Source organism: Camponotus vicinus, unplaced genomic scaffold (genome assembly GCF_025532165.1).
Source record: "Camponotus vicinus isolate PSW18456_S1 unplaced genomic scaffold, iyCamVici1.0 SCAF_4, whole genome shotgun sequence".
Classification (NCBI taxonomy): domain Eukaryota; kingdom Metazoa; phylum Arthropoda; class Insecta; order Hymenoptera; family Formicidae; genus Camponotus; species Camponotus vicinus.
The window spans coordinates 24204750-24226017 of NW_028141976.1; the positions used below are offsets into that span (position 1 = coordinate 24204750).

The 21268-nt window shown below is 28.7% G+C and overlaps 3 protein-coding genes, 1 long non-coding RNA gene and 1 pseudogene across 11 annotated transcripts; 2 read left to right on the forward strand and 3 right to left on the reverse strand.

Moving 5' to 3' along the window:
- The first annotated feature begins 317 nt into the window (after positions 1-317).
- Positions 318-2627, forward strand: LOC145970158 (uncharacterized). 4 transcript variants are annotated; one of them, XM_083096676.1, is made up of 5 exons: positions 318-924; positions 1103-1372; positions 1657-1810; positions 1927-2064; positions 2165-2627. In XM_083096676.1, the coding sequence occupies exons 2-5, from the start codon at positions 1282-1284 to the stop codon at positions 2538-2540; spliced, it is 759 nt and encodes a 252-aa protein (XP_082952802.1). In that variant the 5' UTR covers positions 318-924; positions 1103-1281; the 3' UTR covers positions 2541-2627. The 4 variants fall into 4 exon arrangements, with proteins under 4 accessions (XP_082952802.1, XP_082952803.1, XP_082952800.1 ...); XM_083096677.1 differs by having other exon boundaries at positions 320-924; positions 1103-1401; positions 1885-2064; positions 2165-2626; XM_083096674.1 differs by having other exon boundaries at positions 321-924; positions 1885-2064; positions 2165-2626.
- Positions 2628-2743: 116 nt separating this feature from the next.
- Positions 2744-5149, reverse strand: LOC145970157 (ribosome biogenesis factor Nop53-like). 2 transcript variants are annotated; one of them, XM_083096672.1, is made up of 4 exons: positions 4897-5149; positions 4025-4714; positions 3242-3759; positions 2744-2967 (listed from the first exon to the last, which is right to left on the reverse strand). In XM_083096672.1, exons 2-4 carry the CDS (start codon positions 4265-4267, stop codon positions 2892-2894), a joined length of 837 nt encoding a protein of 278 aa, XP_082952798.1. In that variant the 5' UTR covers positions 4268-4714; positions 4897-5149; the 3' UTR covers positions 2744-2891. The 2 variants fall into 2 exon arrangements, with proteins under 2 accessions (XP_082952798.1, XP_082952799.1); XM_083096673.1 differs by having other exon boundaries at positions 4805-5149.
- A 356-nt stretch (positions 5150-5505) lies between these two features.
- On the reverse strand, positions 5506-7103 carry LOC145970159 (uncharacterized; annotated as a pseudogene). The gene is made up of 4 exons (XR_014438340.1): positions 6885-7103; positions 6488-6653; positions 6165-6375; positions 5506-5874 (listed from the first exon to the last, which is right to left on the reverse strand). The product of XR_014438340.1 is annotated as an uncharacterized LOC145970159 (transcript).
- A 1147-nt stretch (positions 7104-8250) lies between these two features.
- On the forward strand, positions 8251-13338 carry LOC145970160 (uncharacterized). 3 transcript variants are annotated; one of them, XM_083096680.1, is made up of 6 exons: positions 8253-8547; positions 9737-9810; positions 12305-12509; positions 12597-12818; positions 12959-13069; positions 13143-13338. In XM_083096680.1, exons 3-6 carry the CDS (start codon positions 12311-12313, stop codon positions 13331-13333), a joined length of 723 nt encoding a protein of 240 aa, XP_082952806.1. In that variant the 5' UTR covers positions 8253-8547; positions 9737-9810; positions 12305-12310; the 3' UTR covers positions 13334-13338. The 3 variants fall into 3 exon arrangements, with proteins under 3 accessions (XP_082952807.1, XP_082952806.1, XP_082952805.1); XM_083096679.1 differs by having other exon boundaries at positions 8266-8547; positions 12956-13069; XM_083096681.1 differs by lacking the exon at positions 12959-13069 and having other exon boundaries at positions 8251-8547.
- A 2535-nt stretch (positions 13339-15873) lies between these two features.
- LOC145970166 (uncharacterized) lies at positions 15874-17135 on the reverse strand. Its single transcript, XR_014438344.1, has 2 exons — positions 16504-17135; positions 15874-16291 (listed from the first exon to the last, which is right to left on the reverse strand). It is a non-coding gene; the product is annotated as an uncharacterized LOC145970166 (long non-coding RNA).
- Positions 17136-21268: the final 4133 nt, after the last annotated feature.

Genomic DNA, 21268 nt, shown 5'->3' on the forward strand with positions numbered 1-21268 from the left:
CTTGACTGTGGTTGGTCAACCTCTTAAGGCTTAAGCTTAAATTACCTACTGTAAACCCGGCCTTATGCGTCGTCTACAATGAGATTTTAAGGAGACTAAAGGTGAAAGCACATAAAATTGCAGGAGCACATAACCATAAGCATAAGAAAATTGATTGGTTCATTTTCTTATGCATATATTTGTGGACCAATCAATTTCTTTATGCTTATGGTTATGCGCCTATGCAATTTTATGTGCTTTCACCTTAAGGGCCTGAGCAGAATGGCTGCCTTATAATTTGAAGACTATGTTTTATGCCTTAAGTCTTTGTCTTAGGTTTATTTCTTACAAACGTTCGCGTATACATAAGACTCGGGACATAACACACAGTATTGTGCGTTACCTAAGACAAAGACCTAAGGCATAAAACATATTCTTAAAATCTTAAGGCAGCCATTCTGCTCAGGCCCTTACTCCCACTTTGTCACCGTAGCCGCCATCTTAAGCACGGATAGCTCACCACCAATCAGAAGGAGACACGAGTTGGCGCCTCTCTGGTATTTAGACCTCTACTATTGTTGAAACTTTTTGGTATTCTAGAAATTCTCTAAATCGATAGCCAATCGGTTCGTGTTTCGTGCAAATAAAAAAATAATAAGTGCCTTTTTCAAATAAAACGCGCAACATGTCAAATGTCACCTGATGGCTTGACATATTTAAATATCTGTAGAAATAATGTATTTCTCTTATTTTCTAAACGTTATACAAATAAGCTGTTGAACAAAATAAAATGGATCTGCATGGAAAAGACAAGGGCAATGTCAGTTTACCACCGCGTTTTCAGCCACGCGATTTTGATGGAACCAAGTTAAAAGACGTCATTATTAACACGCAAAAATGTTTGTATGATTTAAAAATTGCAGAATCAAATAAAAGAATTCAAATGTAATTATTAAAAAAAATATTTTTAGTTTTTTAGGATGTGTATTAATTTAAAATTAACTTTAAGATTAAAGAAAAGAATACATATATTTTATGTATATATAAAAAAAACTTTATGCTGTGTTTAAAAAAGTATAATTAATTTCGAGTATTCTATATAACAATAAAATCTTTTAAATAGATTAGAAGAACGGAATAAGGAATTGGAAAATACTTTAGGAGATACAGATTATTTCATTAAAACTTTACAAGAAGAGAAAGGGAAAGAAATATCTAGTTTAAACTCACAACTAACTTTTTATATAGTCAAGATAGAGCAATATAAAAATCAATTGGCTACTCTTCAAAAATCAAGAATTGATGATAAATTCACTCACACTGAAAGAACTAAAAACATTGATGAAAAATATAAAAACCCGATTTATGCTTATTTCACAAATCAAGCTCCTGAGTAACTTCTTAATATTTTAATGATCCATAGTAGTTGTCAATTTTATTTAATCAAATTTGTATTCTTTATATAATTTGTGAAAATTTTATTGTATGGTCTATTTAATCATCCATTTATAAATTTATGTACTCAAGAATTCAGCCATAATTCTTAAATGTATTAAAATTTGTTCACAAATATTTATCATATATTTTTAGCCTCTCAAAGATTAATTTCGCAGAATCTTTTCCATGTGATTGAGTTTTTTTAGTTATTTATTTAAAATCTTCTTAACATATTAAAAGGTGCTAAAATTAACGTTTTGGAAGATTATAAATCAATGCAACATATACTGGAAAAGAAATTAGATATGAAAAATCAATATTTAATTCATCAAAAAGAGCAGGTGGCAGAGAGTTTGCGTCAAATTAAACGCAAATTCAGGATTGACAGAGAAAAGTATAATAAATAAATTTTGCTTTCTTATTTGAAAAGAAATTGAAATTATACATGAATGGTACATGTTTATATAGACTCAAAAAAGATTTATATAATCGTGTCGTGAATTTGGCTAGTGTGTTTCAACTTGAAATAGGCCAACATATGCCATGTTCTACACCCAAATTATTGTCAGAAAATATAGCTATAAACAATCAATTATCAATGATTATGGAAAGCGTGACTTCTAGAAAACAAGAGTGTATCTTATATGAGTAAGCTAATTGACTTCAGCATATTTCAAAATTTATTAATTTTTAATTTGACTTTACATTTCTGTGAATTAATAATATTGAAAACATTTTTATTTCACAGTAGCGAAGTAAAAAAATATAAAAGCAAAATTAACAATTCATATTTGAATGCAAAGCGATCTATAGTAGCCATCAAACTAGAAAAATCCTCAATTGTAATGTTACGTGAAATGCGCAACAAAACAGATATTGATTTATCCAAATTATTCAAATCCAATTATCTCACAGAAGAACAATACATAGTGAACAGAGACAATGCTAAGCTCAAAGCGCGAAAGTGTGAAACACACTTAAAACAGTTGGAAATTTTGCTTTATTGTGAGAAAGAGAAACTCGCTATTGCTAAATTTCAGAAACAATGGATATCTGATCAATTGCAAACATATTTGCAAATGCTCTATGATGTTAAATATGTGCTAATAAATCTTGACTACTGAAACTAAATAAAAATTGTGCAACTATAAGTAACAAAAATAAAATTTACTAGACTTCAAAAATGAGACTGCAAAAATAAAATTAAATAAATATAAAAGGATATATATATATATATATATATATATATATATATGTATATGTATGTATCTTATTTATATAAATAAAAGCAAAGATTGGTATTATACTTCATTCTATAAAAAGTGGATAAGATGGTTATTGGAAACCTATTTATTCATTTTTTCCTCATTTTCATATTTATATATTTTTTCAATAATAGAGTGGACAGATATTAGCTATTAGATAAAGAAAATATATATGATATCAAATTAATAAGAGTATTAAACCTTATTAAGTCATAACTTGACAGCATCCAGGTTTATTTTATGATCTGGTTTCACAAATTTCTTCACCTTTGCTTTATCACGTTTCCTAAATAAAAAAAGAATTGTTAACAATGTGTGAAGTAGAATCATTGAAGATAATTTATTAATGAATTTTTTAAATTCTCAAAAATCAATCAGTTTATATAATAAAAAGTAATCAATTAATTAATTTTTATTATATATAAGTTTTTTTTTTATTACATACTCGTGTATGCATTTCCACAATTGTTCTTTATTTTTAAATCTTCCTCCTATCATTCTTTTAAACCTACATATTTTACTAGTATTATATCTTACACATTTACTTTTTTTTTACTTACAATTTTATGACAGCTGGTGCAATAATATTTCTCTGTTGAAGCGACTTGTATCGGTCTTTTAGTAAACTCATGGAGGGCTTACAATTTCTTAAATTGCCAGTCAATTCTTCTGCTAACTGGAAGTCAGCATCCAAGGGCTCAAATTTAGTTTTACTTAGAGTTTTTGGCATAATAGACTCTCTTTCACGTTTCATCATTCGTTTTCGTCTCAAAAATTCTTGCTTCTTCTCTTTAATTTCTATTTGTTGTTGCAAATTTTTCAGTTTGTAGATATCAGAAACTTTCTTTTTATTGATTTTCATCATTATACGTTCATTAGCTGCTTGTTTTTGTTCTCCTTGTTTTCTTCTCTGCACAAGAGTTTTTTTGACATTTTTCACAGGTTTACTATTTGCCATTGTAATAGACAAATCTTCTTCATTATCATCTTCTTCAGCAGATTTTAAATTTGTTGTTTGCTTTAGCAAGCCCTCTGACATTTCTTTTAATAAGTACTCTTCTTTTTTATTTTGTGGAATCTGAATATACAAATTTTTAATATTAAAAATTTATAAAGAATATGTATGTGCAATAATGATTAAAATGAAAAGGACAGATTAAAAATAAGGATAGTATTAACATTATATTACACTATACAAAAATAACATTAACATTGAAAAAAATATATTTAAAAAAAATTCAAAATAATACAATTCATATGAACTGCTGATAAAAAATAAAATTTATTCTAGAATATGAAGAATTAGGAAGATAATATGTAATAATTGCTCAAAAATGACTCGCCTTTTTAAACATTTTAGTAGTGACTCGATCAAGATGTTCCTCTTGTTTTATAAATTCTAATTCTTTCTGAGCAATTTGATGAAGCAAATCTTGGTGATCAACATATGATGGATTGTAAGATGAACCTGGATGTGGTGCTTCCACTGCTGGTAAGACAGATGGTTTTTTATGTAATGATGAAGGCAATTTTCTCTTTTGCACTCCTAAATGTTTGATCGTATGTCTAATACTGTCTGAAGACATCCAATCAATGATTGTTTTTGGTAATACATCTGTGACAGCCCATGCATCACCTTCAATTTCTTTCTTTGTATTAATATAATTTATAGCAGTTTTTGTGAGCGTTCTATTCTTTAAAACTTCTTTCTTTTTTTTTATTCTTACATGATTCCTTTTACAAATGGGATCAGGAACTTGCGTATGTGGCTTCAGAGAAGCAAAACATTTTGGTTCCTTATTCTTTAAAGCTAGCCTGGCAGTTTGTTTGGAAAAAGTATTTGTAATAGTTTCAGATTTGTCGAAGATAAATAGCTCAGAATCCACACGTTCCGAAAAAGGAACACCCAATCTTTCTTCTAACCTTTTATCATCTAAAAATTTATCAACATCTTTGATGTCGACGTGTTTGCGCCAAGATTTCTTTGTTTTTTTAGAAACTTTACGTTTTTTTTATCTTAACGTCAACCATTTCTGAAAAGAAATATCTCTTTTATGTAAGATACATATTACTTTTATGTAAAATACATATACAAGACTTCCAGTAGTTTCATCAATTTTTACCAGTTTTACTTTTATGTAGTAGTTTCATCAATTTTTACCAGTTTTACTTTTATGTAAAATAAATATACAAGACCTCTAGTTTCAATTTTTACCTGTATTTAGCTTTTATATAAATTTTTTAATCGAATGGGGAAAAAATTAACACGTGTGTACAACACAGACTTCCAGACGGAGCATGAACTGCCATCTTAGGCAAGGGGGGTAGGTCGAGAAGCAAAGGGGGAACTGTGGTGAAAGTGGGGAGGAGTCAGTGTATTTCGTCAGTTTATTTCGGTTCTTTTCGGATATATTCGGTAGAGTAGAGTTGATGCATGGATGTAGGAATAACTGGATGGAGTATATGAGAGGGGAAGTGAAGCCAGAGACGTAGGAGGGAAATTGCCAACCAAGATGGCGGCGACAGATGATTAAACGAGCAAGGCGATACTCAACTTCATTTTATATTTAAGATTGTCTTAAGTTAAAATGCTGTGTAGAACATTTTACAATTAAATGGCTACAGAGTATCTGAAGATAAACTTAAGATGATTTTAGTTGTTTTAATTAATAATAATAAATTAAAATAATAAACCATTAAAATTAGCGTATAAATTAAATTATGTATAACTTATTAATATCATCTAGAAATAATATAATTTATAAATAATATAAGTGTTATAAAAATAATAAAAAGGATAAAAAGTTAAATCAACTATAATAAATAAATATATATTATGTTTTATTTGTAAAACTATTATAAACAAATAAAATACACTATAAAAGATTTTATTGTCCTTTAAATAAAATAAGTTTGTTGGCCGCGTGTCTTTCGCTTAATATCACATCTTTAATAAGTGAACGTGATACTAGTACGCTTTGCATCTGCGCAATTCGTTTATTTTTTCTTTGAATTGTTTGTCGAAGAATTTTAATTTTATGTTTGTACATCACCCTTGTATTTTCTAAAACTTTCTTCAGGAAAACTTTCCGAGGAGAATTTTCAGTAAATGATGGGGACACAGATGTACCTACTGTGACTCGTTTTGGTGTAGTTGCCATGAAACATTCCGTTTCTAATGCTACTTCAGTTTCTACACAAATAAAAATAAATAACACTTTAGTACATAAACCATGACAAAAATTTTATTCTATATTTAATATATAATCAAATTTAATGTTGTCTTTTTAAAAACTAAGTACTAAATAATGAAATAGTGATTTTTGACATTTATTGTATGGAGAAATCTTTTAACAAAAATGAGGACAAAGCATATTTAAAATAAAAATCTAAGGCTAAATATAAACAAAATATACTATTTCTATGATTAGCAGTATGTACTATTAACAGTATATTCATCAAATTACTTTCATTATTATTTACCTTCAAGTTTCTCCTCGAGTTTCTCTTCGAGTCTTTCCAAATGATCACTTTCTTTCCACCGTTTTTCTAATGGCTTCTCACTTATATCGACAATAAGTGAATCTTCTTGTATTTCTTGTACAGGTTGTTCTTGTATTTCATCCATGGATGTAGTGATTTTATCTGATTCATGATCTGAACAAGTGTCATTTGCTTGTGTAGACATCAATATCTATAATTATGTAGTTATGTTATGTTATTTACTTTATATAATATATACATATTAAGTAAATTAAAAATACATATGTAAGTAATTTAAAAATTCTTCATAGTAGAAATAATACCATTGGAAGTGCATTCTTTCGAAGCCTAACACAAGAAAGGGAAGTTCTATCAAAGTCATCATCCTTGAAGTGCAGGGAACATACGTAAGAATTTATTCCCACATTATCTACAACCGAGCCAATGCGATCTAGCCATAATTTTCAGAGCTGAATGTCTTTTGGAATTCTACAATCACACATACATAATAATATAATAGATATAATAATACATATATGATAACAAATTTATATAAAATTAAAAGTATAATAATAGTAATATTAATAAATTTATATGACGTTATAAAAAATTAAGTAAAGGTTATAAAGTGAGCTTATAAACCAAGTTGGATTTTAATGCTTAAACTTGTAAAAGAATGTAAACAATAATATAAAAATTTTAATAATTAATAATTCTTACCTATGAAACGAAATCTTCTGATGCATTTTCTCGTACTTTATTTGCTCTGCTTTTTTTGCAGTTCTTCTATTTTTGCAATATTGTAGACAACAATTTGGCATTTTTACTTTATTATTTTTTTGTTAAACTACACAATTTTAATCTTGACATCGATACCTTTCCACATCATGTGTCTCGCACCGCCATGTTAAATTGCCAACCAAGATGGCTGCTGACTGATTTTCCCCTCACCTCTCAAGCTTCACCCCCCTCGCCCATAAAAGTACCTTATGCTCCATCCAGTTATTCCTACATCCATGAGTTGATGCGCAGAGCGTCTTTGTCTCTCTTTCGTCTAATGACCGAATGTATCCGAGGGGAGCCGAGGTGAGCCGAGGTGCATTGGTTCCCCCCTTACGGCTGATGGCAGAGAACTAGACGTGAGCTCTTACGTCTGTCGTAGTCGTGGACGTAAAGTAAGACAGAGAAAAACCGTATGTCGTAAAGACCATTGTGAATGCGGAAAGTGCATCATGAACGAGATAAGTAATATTAATATATAAATATACTGAAATACATATTTCTGAATATTTTATTTATAAATAAATATAATAAAATAAATTAAAAATAATACAGACAATATAAAAACAAAGATAATGATTTATTGTCTTCATTTTATTTTACTAAATAGTCGAAATAGTAACTATTTTTAGGTTAACCAGTATTTTCCTTTATTTTTTCAAAATATATTGCACATTGAGAAAAATATTTTAAAATCTAATAATATCTTTAAAAATATGATGTACATCATATTATGAATTAATTATGATTTATTTATTATCAATAAAATAAGTAAATTATTAACAAATTTTATATATTATTTTTTTCAGTATACATTTATATATAACAGCACTTTTTAATGAAAATGAAAAAGAAGGAATTTTTTATTTTGGTGATGTACTGGATAAACTTGTGTTTTCTATTGATACGTAAAAAAAGGCAAATCAGGTGGTTAAATAGGCGATGGCTTCCCAAATAGCACAGTACATCTTATGGACATTCATTTTACGTCCATTTTACGATCATATATCCATGGACATAAAACAGTTGTCCATTGTACGTCCATATAAGTACGTACATTGTCTAATAATAAATGTACATCCAGTGGACATCCATTTGAAATCCACTTTATATAATTAATTTATGGATGTATACTATACGTCCAATGGATGTTCGTACATGGACTTGTTTTGGATTATTCATTTTTGTTCCAAAAAGGATGAAAATTTACAAATTCTTTATCGTAATTCATCTGTAATATTATAATAAATAATAAGTATTACATGATAATAAGTATTACATAAAATTCATTGTTTGCATTTGTGATCAAAAAATTAACACTAACAATTATTGTGTGTAATGCACGATTCATATTTAGTTCACGAGTTGCATAGCCAATGGTAAAAAAGAAAATAATATTACAAATGGCAGAGCCAATAATATCGATCGTCATCACAGCGCGCGACACGCGCGACACGTTGATCGATGCTCGATTACCGCTATTTCCTGAAAGTGAACGTTTGGATTCCAATCGTGAGATTCAGTGAAGTATTATAATCAATCAGCCGTTTTAACGGCTACAAAATAGAGAGGATACGACTGTACGGATACAAGAATTAAAACTGTAAGTATATGTATAATTGTGTAGTACATGTGTTTTACACGTATTTGTAAAAATTATTTGGGCAATTTTATAACCTAAAAATTTGATATTTTATTGATACATGTATTTCTTGTTATCAAACAAGAATAGAATACAATTAAGTGTACAGTACTATTTATTCATTTGCTTATCGTGATTATAATTTATTTTAAAACAAAGATGTAATTCTGCTTCGATAATATTGATTCTGTTTGAAATAAGTCATCATTGATGGAGAAATATTCACAATGTGCTGTTAGGGTAGATAATTTTATTGACATTTTTTGTTATAGTAATTATGACAAGCTAACAAAATGAATTATATATCTTATATATGTATGCATATTTTAGATTTCTGTGCTGAATCAAAATCATATACATATTCTCATCAGTAAAATATCATACTCTAACAACATATATAATATATTAATGTTATAATTTCCTACTCAACAAATGTAACTGTTATAAACAAGACACATTACATTGCAGTTACATATTATTGAATACGAAATTATAACATTATAATGTTATATGTTACTGTTATATTGTATTTTTATTGAGAATATGTAATTTTGATACAATATATGTAAAAATCTGAAAAATGCTTGATATATATCTAGTATATTATTGATTTTGTTAGCTTATAATTATTACTATTAACAAAAATGTCAATAAAAATGTTTAAAAATATAAATTAATTTCAAAAATGTGGCAGTGTTTAGCTTATGTGAATACATCTCAGCCAACGATGATTTTTGAATAGATTCAATATCAAAGCAGAACTATTTCATAATATATTTATAATATTTTTAAAAGAGATTATAATTACGATAAGCAAATAAATAAATACTGTACACTTAGGAATCTATTCTATATTTTAATGATATGTTGTTGTGTATCATTGCGCAGCTATTATATGATACACAAAATCTGTGCAGTAATGCATAACAACATTGTTAAAAGTTACAGAATAGGCTCCTTAAACTCTATTCTTGCTTGATAAAAAATATGTATTGTCATATAAATAAAATATTAATTTAATTTATTGTTAGCACATAGACTTAAAATATGAAAGTTTAAAATACAAATGCATCATGAACACATTCTTATTTTCTATATTCTTTAGAATAAGTACTTTTAAATATAAATTAAGACATTTTTTATTTTATAGAGTTTTAATTCTGGAGCGCAAGACCACCAGGTTTTGGGAGATTGCACTAGAGACTGTTATACAGAAAACAAACAGTAAGTATGCCTAAAATTTCTACTAAATATTACAGGCGCGCAAAAGCCTGTACAGATATTTCAATAAATTTAATTAAATCTGATGATTTTGCTCAATTTTTAAATAAAAATAATGATATTAATAAAGAATTTATTACAACACCATGCATTGATGGTCACATTGAATTGGATAATGATTTCACTATTGAGATTGATAACATAGATAATAATATAGATAACAATATAGGTAATATAGATAACAATATAGCAGATAATATAGATAACAATATAGATAACAATATAGATGATATAGAAAATTTTGACTCAGATAATGATGAATCTGATAACAACAATGATTCGAATAATGAAAATACTTTGAATAACGATGAATTAATTAGTAATAAAAATTTCAATAATACAGCTAATGAATCTTCGTTAGCATCTCAATTAGCTACTTGGGCTCTGAAAAATAAAATTACTCATATTGCTCTGAATGAATTATTAGGTATTTTAAAGTCAAAACATAATGATTTGCCTTCGGATGCTCGCGTATTAATGAAAACTCCTAGAAAAATAGCTTTAAAAATTGTTGAACCAGGACATTATTTTCATTTCGGTTTAAATAATTGCGTTCAGAAACTTTTCATTTATAACTTTAAAAAATTTACAACAAGTAGAAGTTTATATAAATATTGATGACTTACCTCTTTTTAAAAGTTCAAATCAACAGTTGTGGCCAATATTATGCAGTTTAGTTGAAAATCGTTGTAAAGTAGGTATTGTAGGCATATATCACGGAGAAACAAAACCAAATGATGCAAATGTATTTCTAAAAGATTTTATCAATGAAGCTATCGATTTATCAACGCATGGTATAACAATAAATGAATCTAACTATCCTTTTAAAATTAAAGGTTTCATATGTGATACGCCTGCTAAGGCGTTTATTAAATTTACTAAAGGTCATACTGGTTATTATTCGTGTACAAAATGTCATATTGAGGGGGATTATATTAATGGTAGAGTTTGTTTTTCGAGTTTAAGAAAATTTCGTGATAGAACCGATTTTGAATTTAGATCAAAAACTCAAGAAGAACATCATGTAAATTTAAAAATTTCAGATCTTGAATTAATTAAAGATTTAAATATGATTAATGATTTTCCTGTAGAGCCAATGCATTTAATTGATCTGGGCGTTACAAGAACTTTAGTACATTTGTGGTGTTTTGGTAAACCACCAACAAAATTTTCTCATACACAAATTTCACAAATTTCTGATTTATTAATAAATCAAGTTAAAAATATTCCATTGGAATTCAATCGTAAACCGAGATCGTTACAAGAAAGTAGAAGGTGGAAGGCAACAGAATTCAGGCAATTTTTACTATACACAGGGCCTGTAGTTTTAAAATCTGTTCTCAGTCATGACATTTATCTCAATTTCATGTGTTTGAATGTTGCTGTAACTATTTTATCATCTCCTCATATTAAACATTTAGATTATGCTAATTCTCTTTTTAATTATTTTGTAAAATCTTTTATCATTTTGTATGGTAAAGACAATTGTACAATTAATATACATAATTTGTTACATGTATATGAGGATGTAAAAAAATTTAGTGTTTTACAAAATTACAGTGCCTACCCCTTCGAAAATCATATGCAAAAAATAAAAGGATATATTCGTAAAAAAGATAAACCGTTACAACAAATAATAAATCGTATACATGAAGAAAACTTCGTGGAATTAAACAAAGAAAATAAATTGAATATCGAACCCGAATTATTAAATAAACATAATAATGGCCCTTTAGATCGAAATTTATATAGAAGTCAGTGGGAAAATATAGTGTTTCCTAATTTTACTTTGAAAATAAAAGAACCAGATAATTGTTGTAGATTAAGCAATGGTGACATCATTTTAATTAAAAATATTGCTAGTATAGACAGTGAAAATGCAGTAATAATAGGAAATAAATATGAATCAATAACAGATTTTTATAATGAACTATGTAAATCTTCTGATTTAGGTATACATTTAGTGGAAAATATTAGTAAGAATCTCCAAAGGTGGAATATTAATGAAATATTGCATAAATGTGTCAGATTACAATTTAAAGATAAATTTGTTGTTTTTCCTTTACTTCACTCTTTATGATCGGATTATGATTTTATTTTTACATATTAAAAAATTTTAATTTAATATTATTTAAGTAATGTCGATTGAATTTTATATTTTATATTTAAGTAATGTTAATTCTATTTATAATATTTTGTAATTAAAATTGACAAATTATTAATAAAATATTAATATTAAATTATGAATATAAAATAATAAAAATATATTAATTATTCTTTTGTGAAATAAATTTTATTGATGGTATGATTCTACATTTATAATATTCGGAATTATTGTGATCTGGAATTATTGGGTCCATCCAGAAGTACGACCGCTCACTTCAAGGTCGTACTTCTGGATGCATCCAGTTATGTACAAATTGTTGAGAATGTGTAGAAAAATATGGCAAAAACGTGGACAATCGTCATTTTCACGGACGAAGATACCGTAGAAGCGGTTCCATCTAGTTGGTTAATTAACAATAAGTGTTATTGGCCATCGCTTCCATTTGATAAAATAACTGCAGCAATTAGAAATCACGAAGAACCAAAAACTTGTTGGCCCTCATATCCTGTTCGGATTCTAAGACATGGAACTTTCGGTAAATATATACTACTTATTATATTTTAATAAAAAAATTATTTATTGTATCTTGTTACGTTATATGTCACTTGTTATTTTGTTTCAGACAATTATTCAATAGCAAAAGAGAAATGTCGTAAAGCAGAATATTCTTCTGATATAAATTCTGATGTCAGCGGTAGATTAGCCGTGTCTAAAAGGAAAATCACAATAAAAACGTATGGCTCCTCATTTGAAGAGAGTAATTTATCGTCGTCAGACGATAATAACAATGACAACCAATTCGCCACTAAATTACCGACTCCTCCACGTATGAAACCAACAAACGGTTTGTATACATTTATCTATTTGATATATTAAAGAAATTTTATAAAAATTTTATAAATAAAATAAAACAGTAGCAATCAATTTATGAATTCAAAAATTTACATTTAAAGTTTGATCCTCAATTGTTTTTTTCTTCAGAAGACAATACTTTTATAAAAACCAAGCCGAAAAAAAAGAGCAATGATGAAGCTACTAATATTAGCACATTGTCAAATACTGAGAAATTTCGAAAGGGCACTTCAAAATCAAATGGTTTTCAAATTATTTTTATAATATATTTTCATAATAATTAACTGTGTCTAAAATATAAAATTATAATGTGTAGATTTTGATAATAACGAAGATTTGAATAGCAATGACCGGCCATTTATGAATGAATGCAAATGTTGTCCATTACATTTACAATACAATTGCGGTATGTATAGAGGATATCACTTAATTTGTACCCACTATTTACACAGTGATATTCCTCATGGAAAATCTTGTCAAAAAGTTCTGAACCATTTTTTTCTATAACATAATAAAGGAATAATTATTGAGTAAAATATAACCAAACAGCGCTGAGGTTTAGTTTAATGCGCGTCAATGAACCGCGGGTCTAATAGTGTGCGGCTCACTAACACACGCCAAGCTACCCAGGGAGAAACGCGAGATCGGAAAGACGTCTATTAGATGTCGGAGCCATCTAGTCTAAAACAACGTCTAGAAATATCTTAATTATAGCGTTTTCGATTGGGGTGCACTGGCTGCACTGAGTGTCAGGCGCGTGTTCGATTGGCAGTGCCAATGCGTACTTGGCTAGTGTTGCGTGTTCGTTTGAACGCACGACACTCGCATAGTGCGCACTCAGTGCGCACTAAGTGGCACGAGATATTTTGACGGTGCCAGTTTAGTGCACTGGATGCATGCAAGCAGTAGGGCATTCTTTTGAACAATAACGAACGAAAATTCGACAAAATGAGCAATTCGGATTTGGCTCTCTTTAATATTTTGGAGACATTTTTGGAATCTTCTTCTAGTTCAAGCGAGGAAGAAGAAATAATTACAACTCTTCGAACTAGAAGAATAATTCCAAAAACTGTAAATTACGTAGCATGTGTGAAAAACATGGATAATGACACCGTAAGTGTTATATCTTTTTATATAAACATCGAACCTATATCCTTTTTTAAAATATAATTAATGTACAATGTAATATAATAGCATTTTTATACTGAATAATAATAATTTTTATATTTGTCATAGTTCTGTAGGCATTTCAGAATGTGTCCAGAAACATGTGAGCAATTAATAGATGGTTTTCAGCAATCAGATTTCTTTCCAAAAAATGAAATGCATGGTGGTAGATCAGCAGTTTCTGCTGAAAAGCATATTTTATCTTTTTTGTGGTTAGTGCAGCATAAAACAGTTCCTTTTAATAATTATAATTGTATAAAAATTGATATAATATATTTTACAGGTTTGCAGGAAACAAATCATCGATGCGAGATGTAGCAGATCGATTCGATACAGCTATTTCAACCTGCGAAACGATTTTATCAAGGGTTATGAATTATCTTTTAAGCATAGCGAAAGATGTTATACAGTTTCCCAATAATAACGAAGAAAAAGATGAGCTGGCTTATCGTTTTTCAAAGGTTACATCTTAAATAAAAGAGAGAAAATTACTTCTAATTATTATTGAATTGTTATAAATTAAAATAATAAATAATTATTTCTTTTCAGATATCAGGTTTTCCAAATGTATTAGGATGTATTGATGGATCGTATATAAACATTCGAACTCCTAAGTATAAAATAAGATCTACTTACGCTAATCGACATGACAAAACGAGTCTTGTATTACAAGGAATTTGTGATGATAAGAAGAGATTTATTGACGCCTTCACTGGAGTGGCTGGCAAACTTCACGATAGCAGGACATTCACATTATCCTTCATAAGCAAAAATATTAGTGGTATATGTCAAAATGGAAAGTATCACTTGTTAGGCGATAGTGCTTACCCAATAAGGGAATATCTTTTAACACCTTATAAAGATTATGGAAATCTTATTCGATCACAAAGAATATATAACAAAAAGCTTTGTGGAACTAGAGTGCTTATCGAAAATGCATTTGGCTTGTTAAAGTCGCGATTTCGTCAGTTAATAGAATTACAATTTCACGATGTCAAAAAAATGTCAAAATTTATAATGGCATGTTGCGTATTGCACAATTTGTGTATTGATTTGAAGGATTCATTCGACATAGAATTAATAAACGAGCCCAATAATGATGAAATATTTAATATCGATGATCCCCAAGTTTTGGGAGAAATAGAAGCAAAAAGAAGAGGAGAGCAGAAGAGAAATGAAATATGCGAGTCATTTGATAATAGTTAATAGTAAATTCTTATTCTATTATTAATGCCTTAATTTGTGTAACAGTCTTTAAATTAAAATAAAATAAAAAATAATAGTAATGAACACAAAACATGACACAATATTAAGTTTGGTAGAATATTTGGAAATAATGCAAGTACTTTGGTACAATATTTGGAAGTAATACCGTTTACTCGGCTAACCCTGAAGGGGTTTACATGTATATAAATGTATATAACTTTTTCGTTGAAAGTGTTTGGAATGTTATATTATTCACTTTTCTTTTCGTAATATTTCTCACAAAATTGTTTAAACAACTCAAGTTTTTCTCGATGTTTTCGTTCTCTACCTTCTTCTTTCTTTTCATGTATTTCCTTCAAACCCACACAACATGCATGTCTTGAAGACGTCTTAAACATGTCTTTCTTATGACGCCTTTAAGACTTGTCCAATTGACGTCTTTCTGATGTTTTTAAGACATTCAATTTAAGACGTATTTTTTTAAACGTCTTAAAGATGCCTTTCTTATGACGCCTTTAAGACTTGACCAATTGACGTCTTTCTGATGTTTTTAAGACATTCAATTTAAGACGTATTTTTTAAACGTCTTAAACATGCCTTTCTTATGACGTCTTTAAGACCTGACCAATAGACGTCTTTCTGATGTTTTTAAGAACATTTACTTTAAGACGCCATTTTTAAGATGGCCGCGGTGCCAGGCCAGCCAGGCATTAGACGGGATCGAGTTGGAAAATAAATTATTCCATTTACCAAAGTTGAGCAGTGCTTTGCACAGGTAAGAATTAATGATATTTAAAGCCGGGTCTGCAATGGCCATAGCATAAGGTTGTAAGATGTAAGCGAAATAACCAAATCCATTTCCTATGGATTTCGTGCGTTCTACGGTGGTCTCGCATACGCAGTCACGGAAGAATTCTGCGTTCTTAATTCTTAGGTTTGTTCTTTTTAGTTGAACTAGTGCTGCACTGGGACTGCACTAGAACCAGCGAGTTCACAGAAAATTCTGCCAGTGCACAAGCACAATGAGGAATAAAAAGAACGGTTTAGTGCAGTACTAACATGGCACATCAAAATATGAGAAACATAAATGTCCTATAAATAACAGAATTATCCGATGAAGAGAGACTTATTTGTAATAAAATTTATTTTATTACAAATTTGTAGAAAAATTAATTGTAGATAAATTAACTTTAAATTTATTAATTATAATTAAAAATTTATTTCAAATTTTTTTTTAATTTTTAAAATTTTTCTATTAATTATTAATTGTTTTTATCTATATTCTTTATATTAATGTTATTTACATGACTATTATGTCTTTTTTTCGCAATTAATGCGTTATTAATTATATCTTAAACTGCTGTTTGTGTTTAAATAAATCGCCATATTGAACTGCATCGCTGCACTACCTCAAGACCTAGGGCAGGCAGTGCAATGAACTGTTGCACTGAACAGCACTGCACTGCTAAAAAGAATAGCAGTATCTGACGTCACTTCTGCTAAAAAGAACGTTTCAGTGTACACTTTCTGAACTAGTGCAGCCAGTTCAGCTAAAAAGAACAAACCTCTTATTGCGCGTCCGCCGTAGAACATACATAGAGCCCATTCTACAATGGCAGTAACAAGACTGTAGGAGTAGAGATTAAATCGTTTTTAGTGAAGTAAAGAAGAAGAAGTAATGAAATAGACAATTCTCATTTTGTACTACTATTACCTTAGAGTACTAATGAGAATTTCTATTTCGTTACTTCTTGTCTTTACTTCATTAGAAACAGTTTATTCTTTACTCCTACAGCCTTGTTATTGCCATTGTAGAATGGGCTTAGGGTGTGTTCCAAAATTCACTGCCAGCGCTGAAAATCTTTAGTTCACGTTACGTATATTATATATTTTCAGCGCTGGCAGTGAATTTTGGAACATGGCCACAGTAGGAAATGGATTTGGTTCATTTCGCTTGCAACTTTATGCTACGTTATATATATATATATATATGTATATGTATGTATGTGTAAAAAAATTAAACTCTATATTGTAAAAAAATATATTAATTATCTTTTGTATATTTTTTTTGCAGCATTATGACAACATATGAAGATTTTATTCAACAAGATTGTGACGGTGTGCGTTCCATAAATGGAATGCTTGGCCATCATCGCGTATTGATACTACTAGACTAGTTGTACTATTGAAAACTTTGTATCAATCAATTAAGGAACAAGTAGATCTTCCGCCAATTCAATATGATCCAGTTTTATGTACAAGATCTACATGCAGAGCTATTTTAAATCCATTATATCAAGTAGACTATCGTGGTAAGTAATAAGGTATTATAAATGAATAGAACAAAAATCATTTTTTATTTATCACAAGAAACATTTTGAAAAATATTAAAGTAGTTTATTTCTAATAGAAATTAAAGTATATTTTAATGTGTTTCTTTATTACGATGTATTTACATTCATATTCTTTATTATTCTTTATACTTCATTTAAATTCGTATTTTATTTAATGCATAATTCTCTTGTAATTTTCTGTCTATATCATATAAGATAATTTAAAAAATCAAATTATTTATTAGGAGCATATAGTATTCATAAAAATATTGTAAAGGTATTTTTATATTTCAATAAATTCTAAATTTGTGTTATCATTATATATTATTTTTTTTAAGTTACATTATAATACACATATTGTAAGTTATATTAATAATTATGAGAAAAAAACTTTGCAAAAAGAATTTATGAGGAAATTCTTCGAAATAAGAAACAAAAGGGAAATATATTTAAATGATCAAAATGTATGCATTTATTTGAATAATAGTGTTATATATGTGTTATATATGTTGAATAGTTATATTATGAAACAAATATTTTTGATTTTACTTTTTTTAAGATTTGATTCTTTTCGAACATTTTTTTTATTATCATTTATTGACATTACATGATTTATTATAGTTTTTATTATATATAAATTTATGATATATATATATATATATATATATATATATATATATATATATATATATGTTACTTATATATTACTTTAAATATTATTCTATCTCAGTCCAATTGTATGTATTTATATGTATTATTTAGCGTGCCCAATGTTTGCCATCAATATTTTTACTTTTTGCGGATACATATGTCTGGATGATGAAGAATTAGAGGCACTTAAAGATTCATTACAAATGTCATTGTCTATGCTTTCACTCAATGCTCTTATTGGTCTTATCACATTTGGCAAAATGATTCAAGTTCATGAATTAGAAGCACAAAGGATCTTCAACCAAAACAAGTTCAAGATATGTTAGGTACGAATAGAATAAGTCCCAAGTTATATTTACTATATTAGTCATTGTTCTTCATGATTACTTTATTGCATTTTATTCACAATACATTTTGATAGGTATAGGTAGACTAATTCCTGGACAAAATCCAAATCAACCAAGAGGACCTGGTGCGTAACTATTGCCAGCTGCTAATCGCTTTTTGTAACCAGTACATAAGTGTAATATGAGACAGTTCGACAGATCTTTTAGGAGAACTGCAATGTAATCCATGGTCTGTTGGGCCAGAGAAACGTTCATTGCGATCTACAAGTGTGGCATTAGCAGTCGCCACGGGTCTCTTAGAAGCTAGTTATGCAAATACTGATGCTAGGTATTTATATGTTGTAATATGATGTATATATGTTATGTTTTTCATTGTAATCCTACATATAATGCTATCAATGTATTTAAGGATTATGCTATTTGTTGGCGGACCATGTTCTCAAGGACCTGGCCAAGTTGTAACTGATGATTTATGACAACCAATCAGATCACATGATGATATTCAAAAAGATAATGCTAAGCATAAAAAGGCAATTAAGCATTATGATACACTTGCATCACGTGCTGCAACTAATGGCCATAATAGATATTTATAATAGATATTTATTTTTGTGCTCTTGACCAAACTGGTTTATTAGAAAGGCGACAATATTGCAACTCTACTGGTGGTCATATGATGATGGGGGATTCATTTAATTCTTCATTATTCAAACAAACTTTTCAACGAATATTTGCTACAGATGCCAAGGGTGATTTGAAAATAGCATTCAATGCAATCTTAAAAGTAAAAACATCTCAGAAAATTAAAGTTCCTGGAGCAATTGGATCTTTTGTATGTCAGTGGGAGAAAGGATCAAGTGTTGGAGTACTACAAGAAGTAGGCTTACTTGTCAGTGGAAATTTTGTTCATTGACACTATCTACAACAACAGCATTATTCTTTGAAGTTGCAAATTAACATACAGCCCCAATTCCGCAAAGTGGAAGAGGCTGTATTCAATTCATTATCCAATATTAACATAGTAATGGACAAAGGCGAATTAGAGTTACTACTATTGCAAGAAAGTAAATATATTTTTTATTATACATTATATGTATATCATAAATATTTATAATATCATAAATAATAATATATCATAAATATTTATGATGTTATAGGGATATCTTTAATTATTAGTTGGGCAGATGAATCATCATCTTTGCATCATGTAAGCATAGAATTTGAGGAAGCAACAGCTGTTTTTATGTCACGTTTAACTGTATTTCGAGCAGAAAGTGATGATGGTCCAAATGTTTGAAGATGGGTTGATCATATTCTGATTAGACTTGTTAGTAGTTTCTATCATTAAAATTGTGCCCAATTACACTTAATATAAAGCTTAAACTTTATATATTTATACATATAGATTTACACATAAATATATATTGTATCTATTTTGAGGTGTAAAATCTTATTATTGCAGTATCAAAAATTCGGAGAATATGCAAAAGATGATCCAACTAGCTTTAGATTGGCAGAAAATTTTTCCTTGTATCCACAATTTATGTATCATTTACGCAGATCACAATTCTTCAAGTATTCAATAATTCCCCAAATAAAACTAGTTTTTATAAGTAAGTTGTTATTTGTATAAAACACATGATATATTTAAAATTTATTGATTCTTTTAGGTCTCATATTTCATATATCAATATATATTTTTTGACATTCTTTTTAACTGAAAGAAGAAAGGAGCATCTCAGATAAAGTTTTCATTTATCTTATGATAGCAGCATTTGTCATAAGTTGCTAGTGCATGTATTGCAAATATGCAATAATGCAGTTATTTGAAATTAAATTGAATGTTGCACACAAAATGGACACAGTATATATTGCGAATACACTAGCAACTTATGACAAATGACTGCTATCATAAGATAAATGAAAACTTTATCTGAGATGCTCTTTTCTTCCCATCTTTCATCGAGTGTGATTGTGGTTGTGCAAGCTGAAGAAAATCTTTCGATTCGAAGAAATAAAGGTAACGTAAACTACGAATAGATAGATTTTAGTATTGATAAAGTTTCGAAACAATCGGTGTATGAAAATTGAAAATGGTAGTCGTTCTATATACAAGGTGTCCCATTTTAAATAACCTCAAATATTTCTCAAATAATACGTTTTACAGAAAAATGTTTCAGACAAAAGTTATATAGTTTCGAGGGGGCCATAAGATGTTACCATTGGTTTGACCTTGGACAGTCATTTGAAGGTCACTTCAATTTTTTTAAATTGCACCCCCTTTTTGGTTCCATTTAAGAAATTGAAGGTAATGCCGAAGTATAAGAAATTCAGAGATTTATCTCGAAGACAACAAAACAGACGATTGTTATCACAAGAACGAAAGAGAAATGTTACTGCCATTTCGATAACGAAAAATTGGCAAGACAATGTTATTGCTAAACACAATTCTGTTCATATAGAATGCTTCGAAAATGAGAATTTTGATACAAATAAATCTCCTTTGCAATCAGTAGATGTAGTACACGAGCAATTACATGATTCCGAGAACATTGAAAATATGCATGATTTTTTTCAACATGTATTGCAACAGACAAAGAAAAAAACACTTTACAACAACGCTTACGTACTTGGGCTATAGAATATAATGTTCCACACACATCTGTAACAAGTTTATTGCGGATTCTTCGAGAAGAAGGTCTCCAAAATTTGCCTAGCGATGCGAGAACCTTTTTACA

Excerpts from the sequence above, each read along its gene's own strand:
- LOC145970158 (XM_083096674.1), top strand. The coding sequence starts at position 1,282 with ATGATAAATTCACTCACACTGAAAGAACTAAAAACATTGATGAAAAAT. Across the intron at positions 1,373-1,656 it reads TTCACAAATCAAGCTCCTGA|GTGCTAAAATTAACGTTTTG; the intron begins GTAACTTCTTAA and ends ACATATTAAAAG. Across the intron at positions 1,811-1,884 it reads TTCAGGATTGACAGAGAAAA|ACTCAAAAAAGATTTATATA; the intron begins GTATAATAAATA and ends ATGTTTATATAG.
- LOC145970157 (XM_083096672.1), bottom strand. The coding sequence starts at position 4,267 with ATGTCTTCAGACAGTATTAGACATACGATCAAACATTTAGGAGTGCAA. Across the intron at positions 3,760-4,024 it reads CTACTAAAATGTTTAAAAAG|ATTCCACAAAATAAAAAAGA; the intron begins GCGAGTCATTTT and ends TTGTATATTCAG. Across the intron at positions 2,968-3,241 it reads GCACCAGCTGTCATAAAATT|GAAACGTGATAAAGCAAAGG; the intron begins GTAAGTAAAAAA and ends TTTTTTATTTAG.
- LOC145970160 (XM_083096679.1), top strand. The coding sequence starts at position 12,311 with ATGGCAAAAACGTGGACAATCGTCATTTTCACGGACGAAGATACCGTA. Across the intron at positions 12,510-12,596 it reads TCTAAGACATGGAACTTTCG|ACAATTATTCAATAGCAAAA; the intron begins GTAAATATATAC and ends ATTTTGTTTCAG. Across the intron at positions 12,819-12,955 it reads ACGTATGAAACCAACAAACG|AAGACAATACTTTTATAAAA; the intron begins GTTTGTATACAT and ends TTTTTTCTTCAG.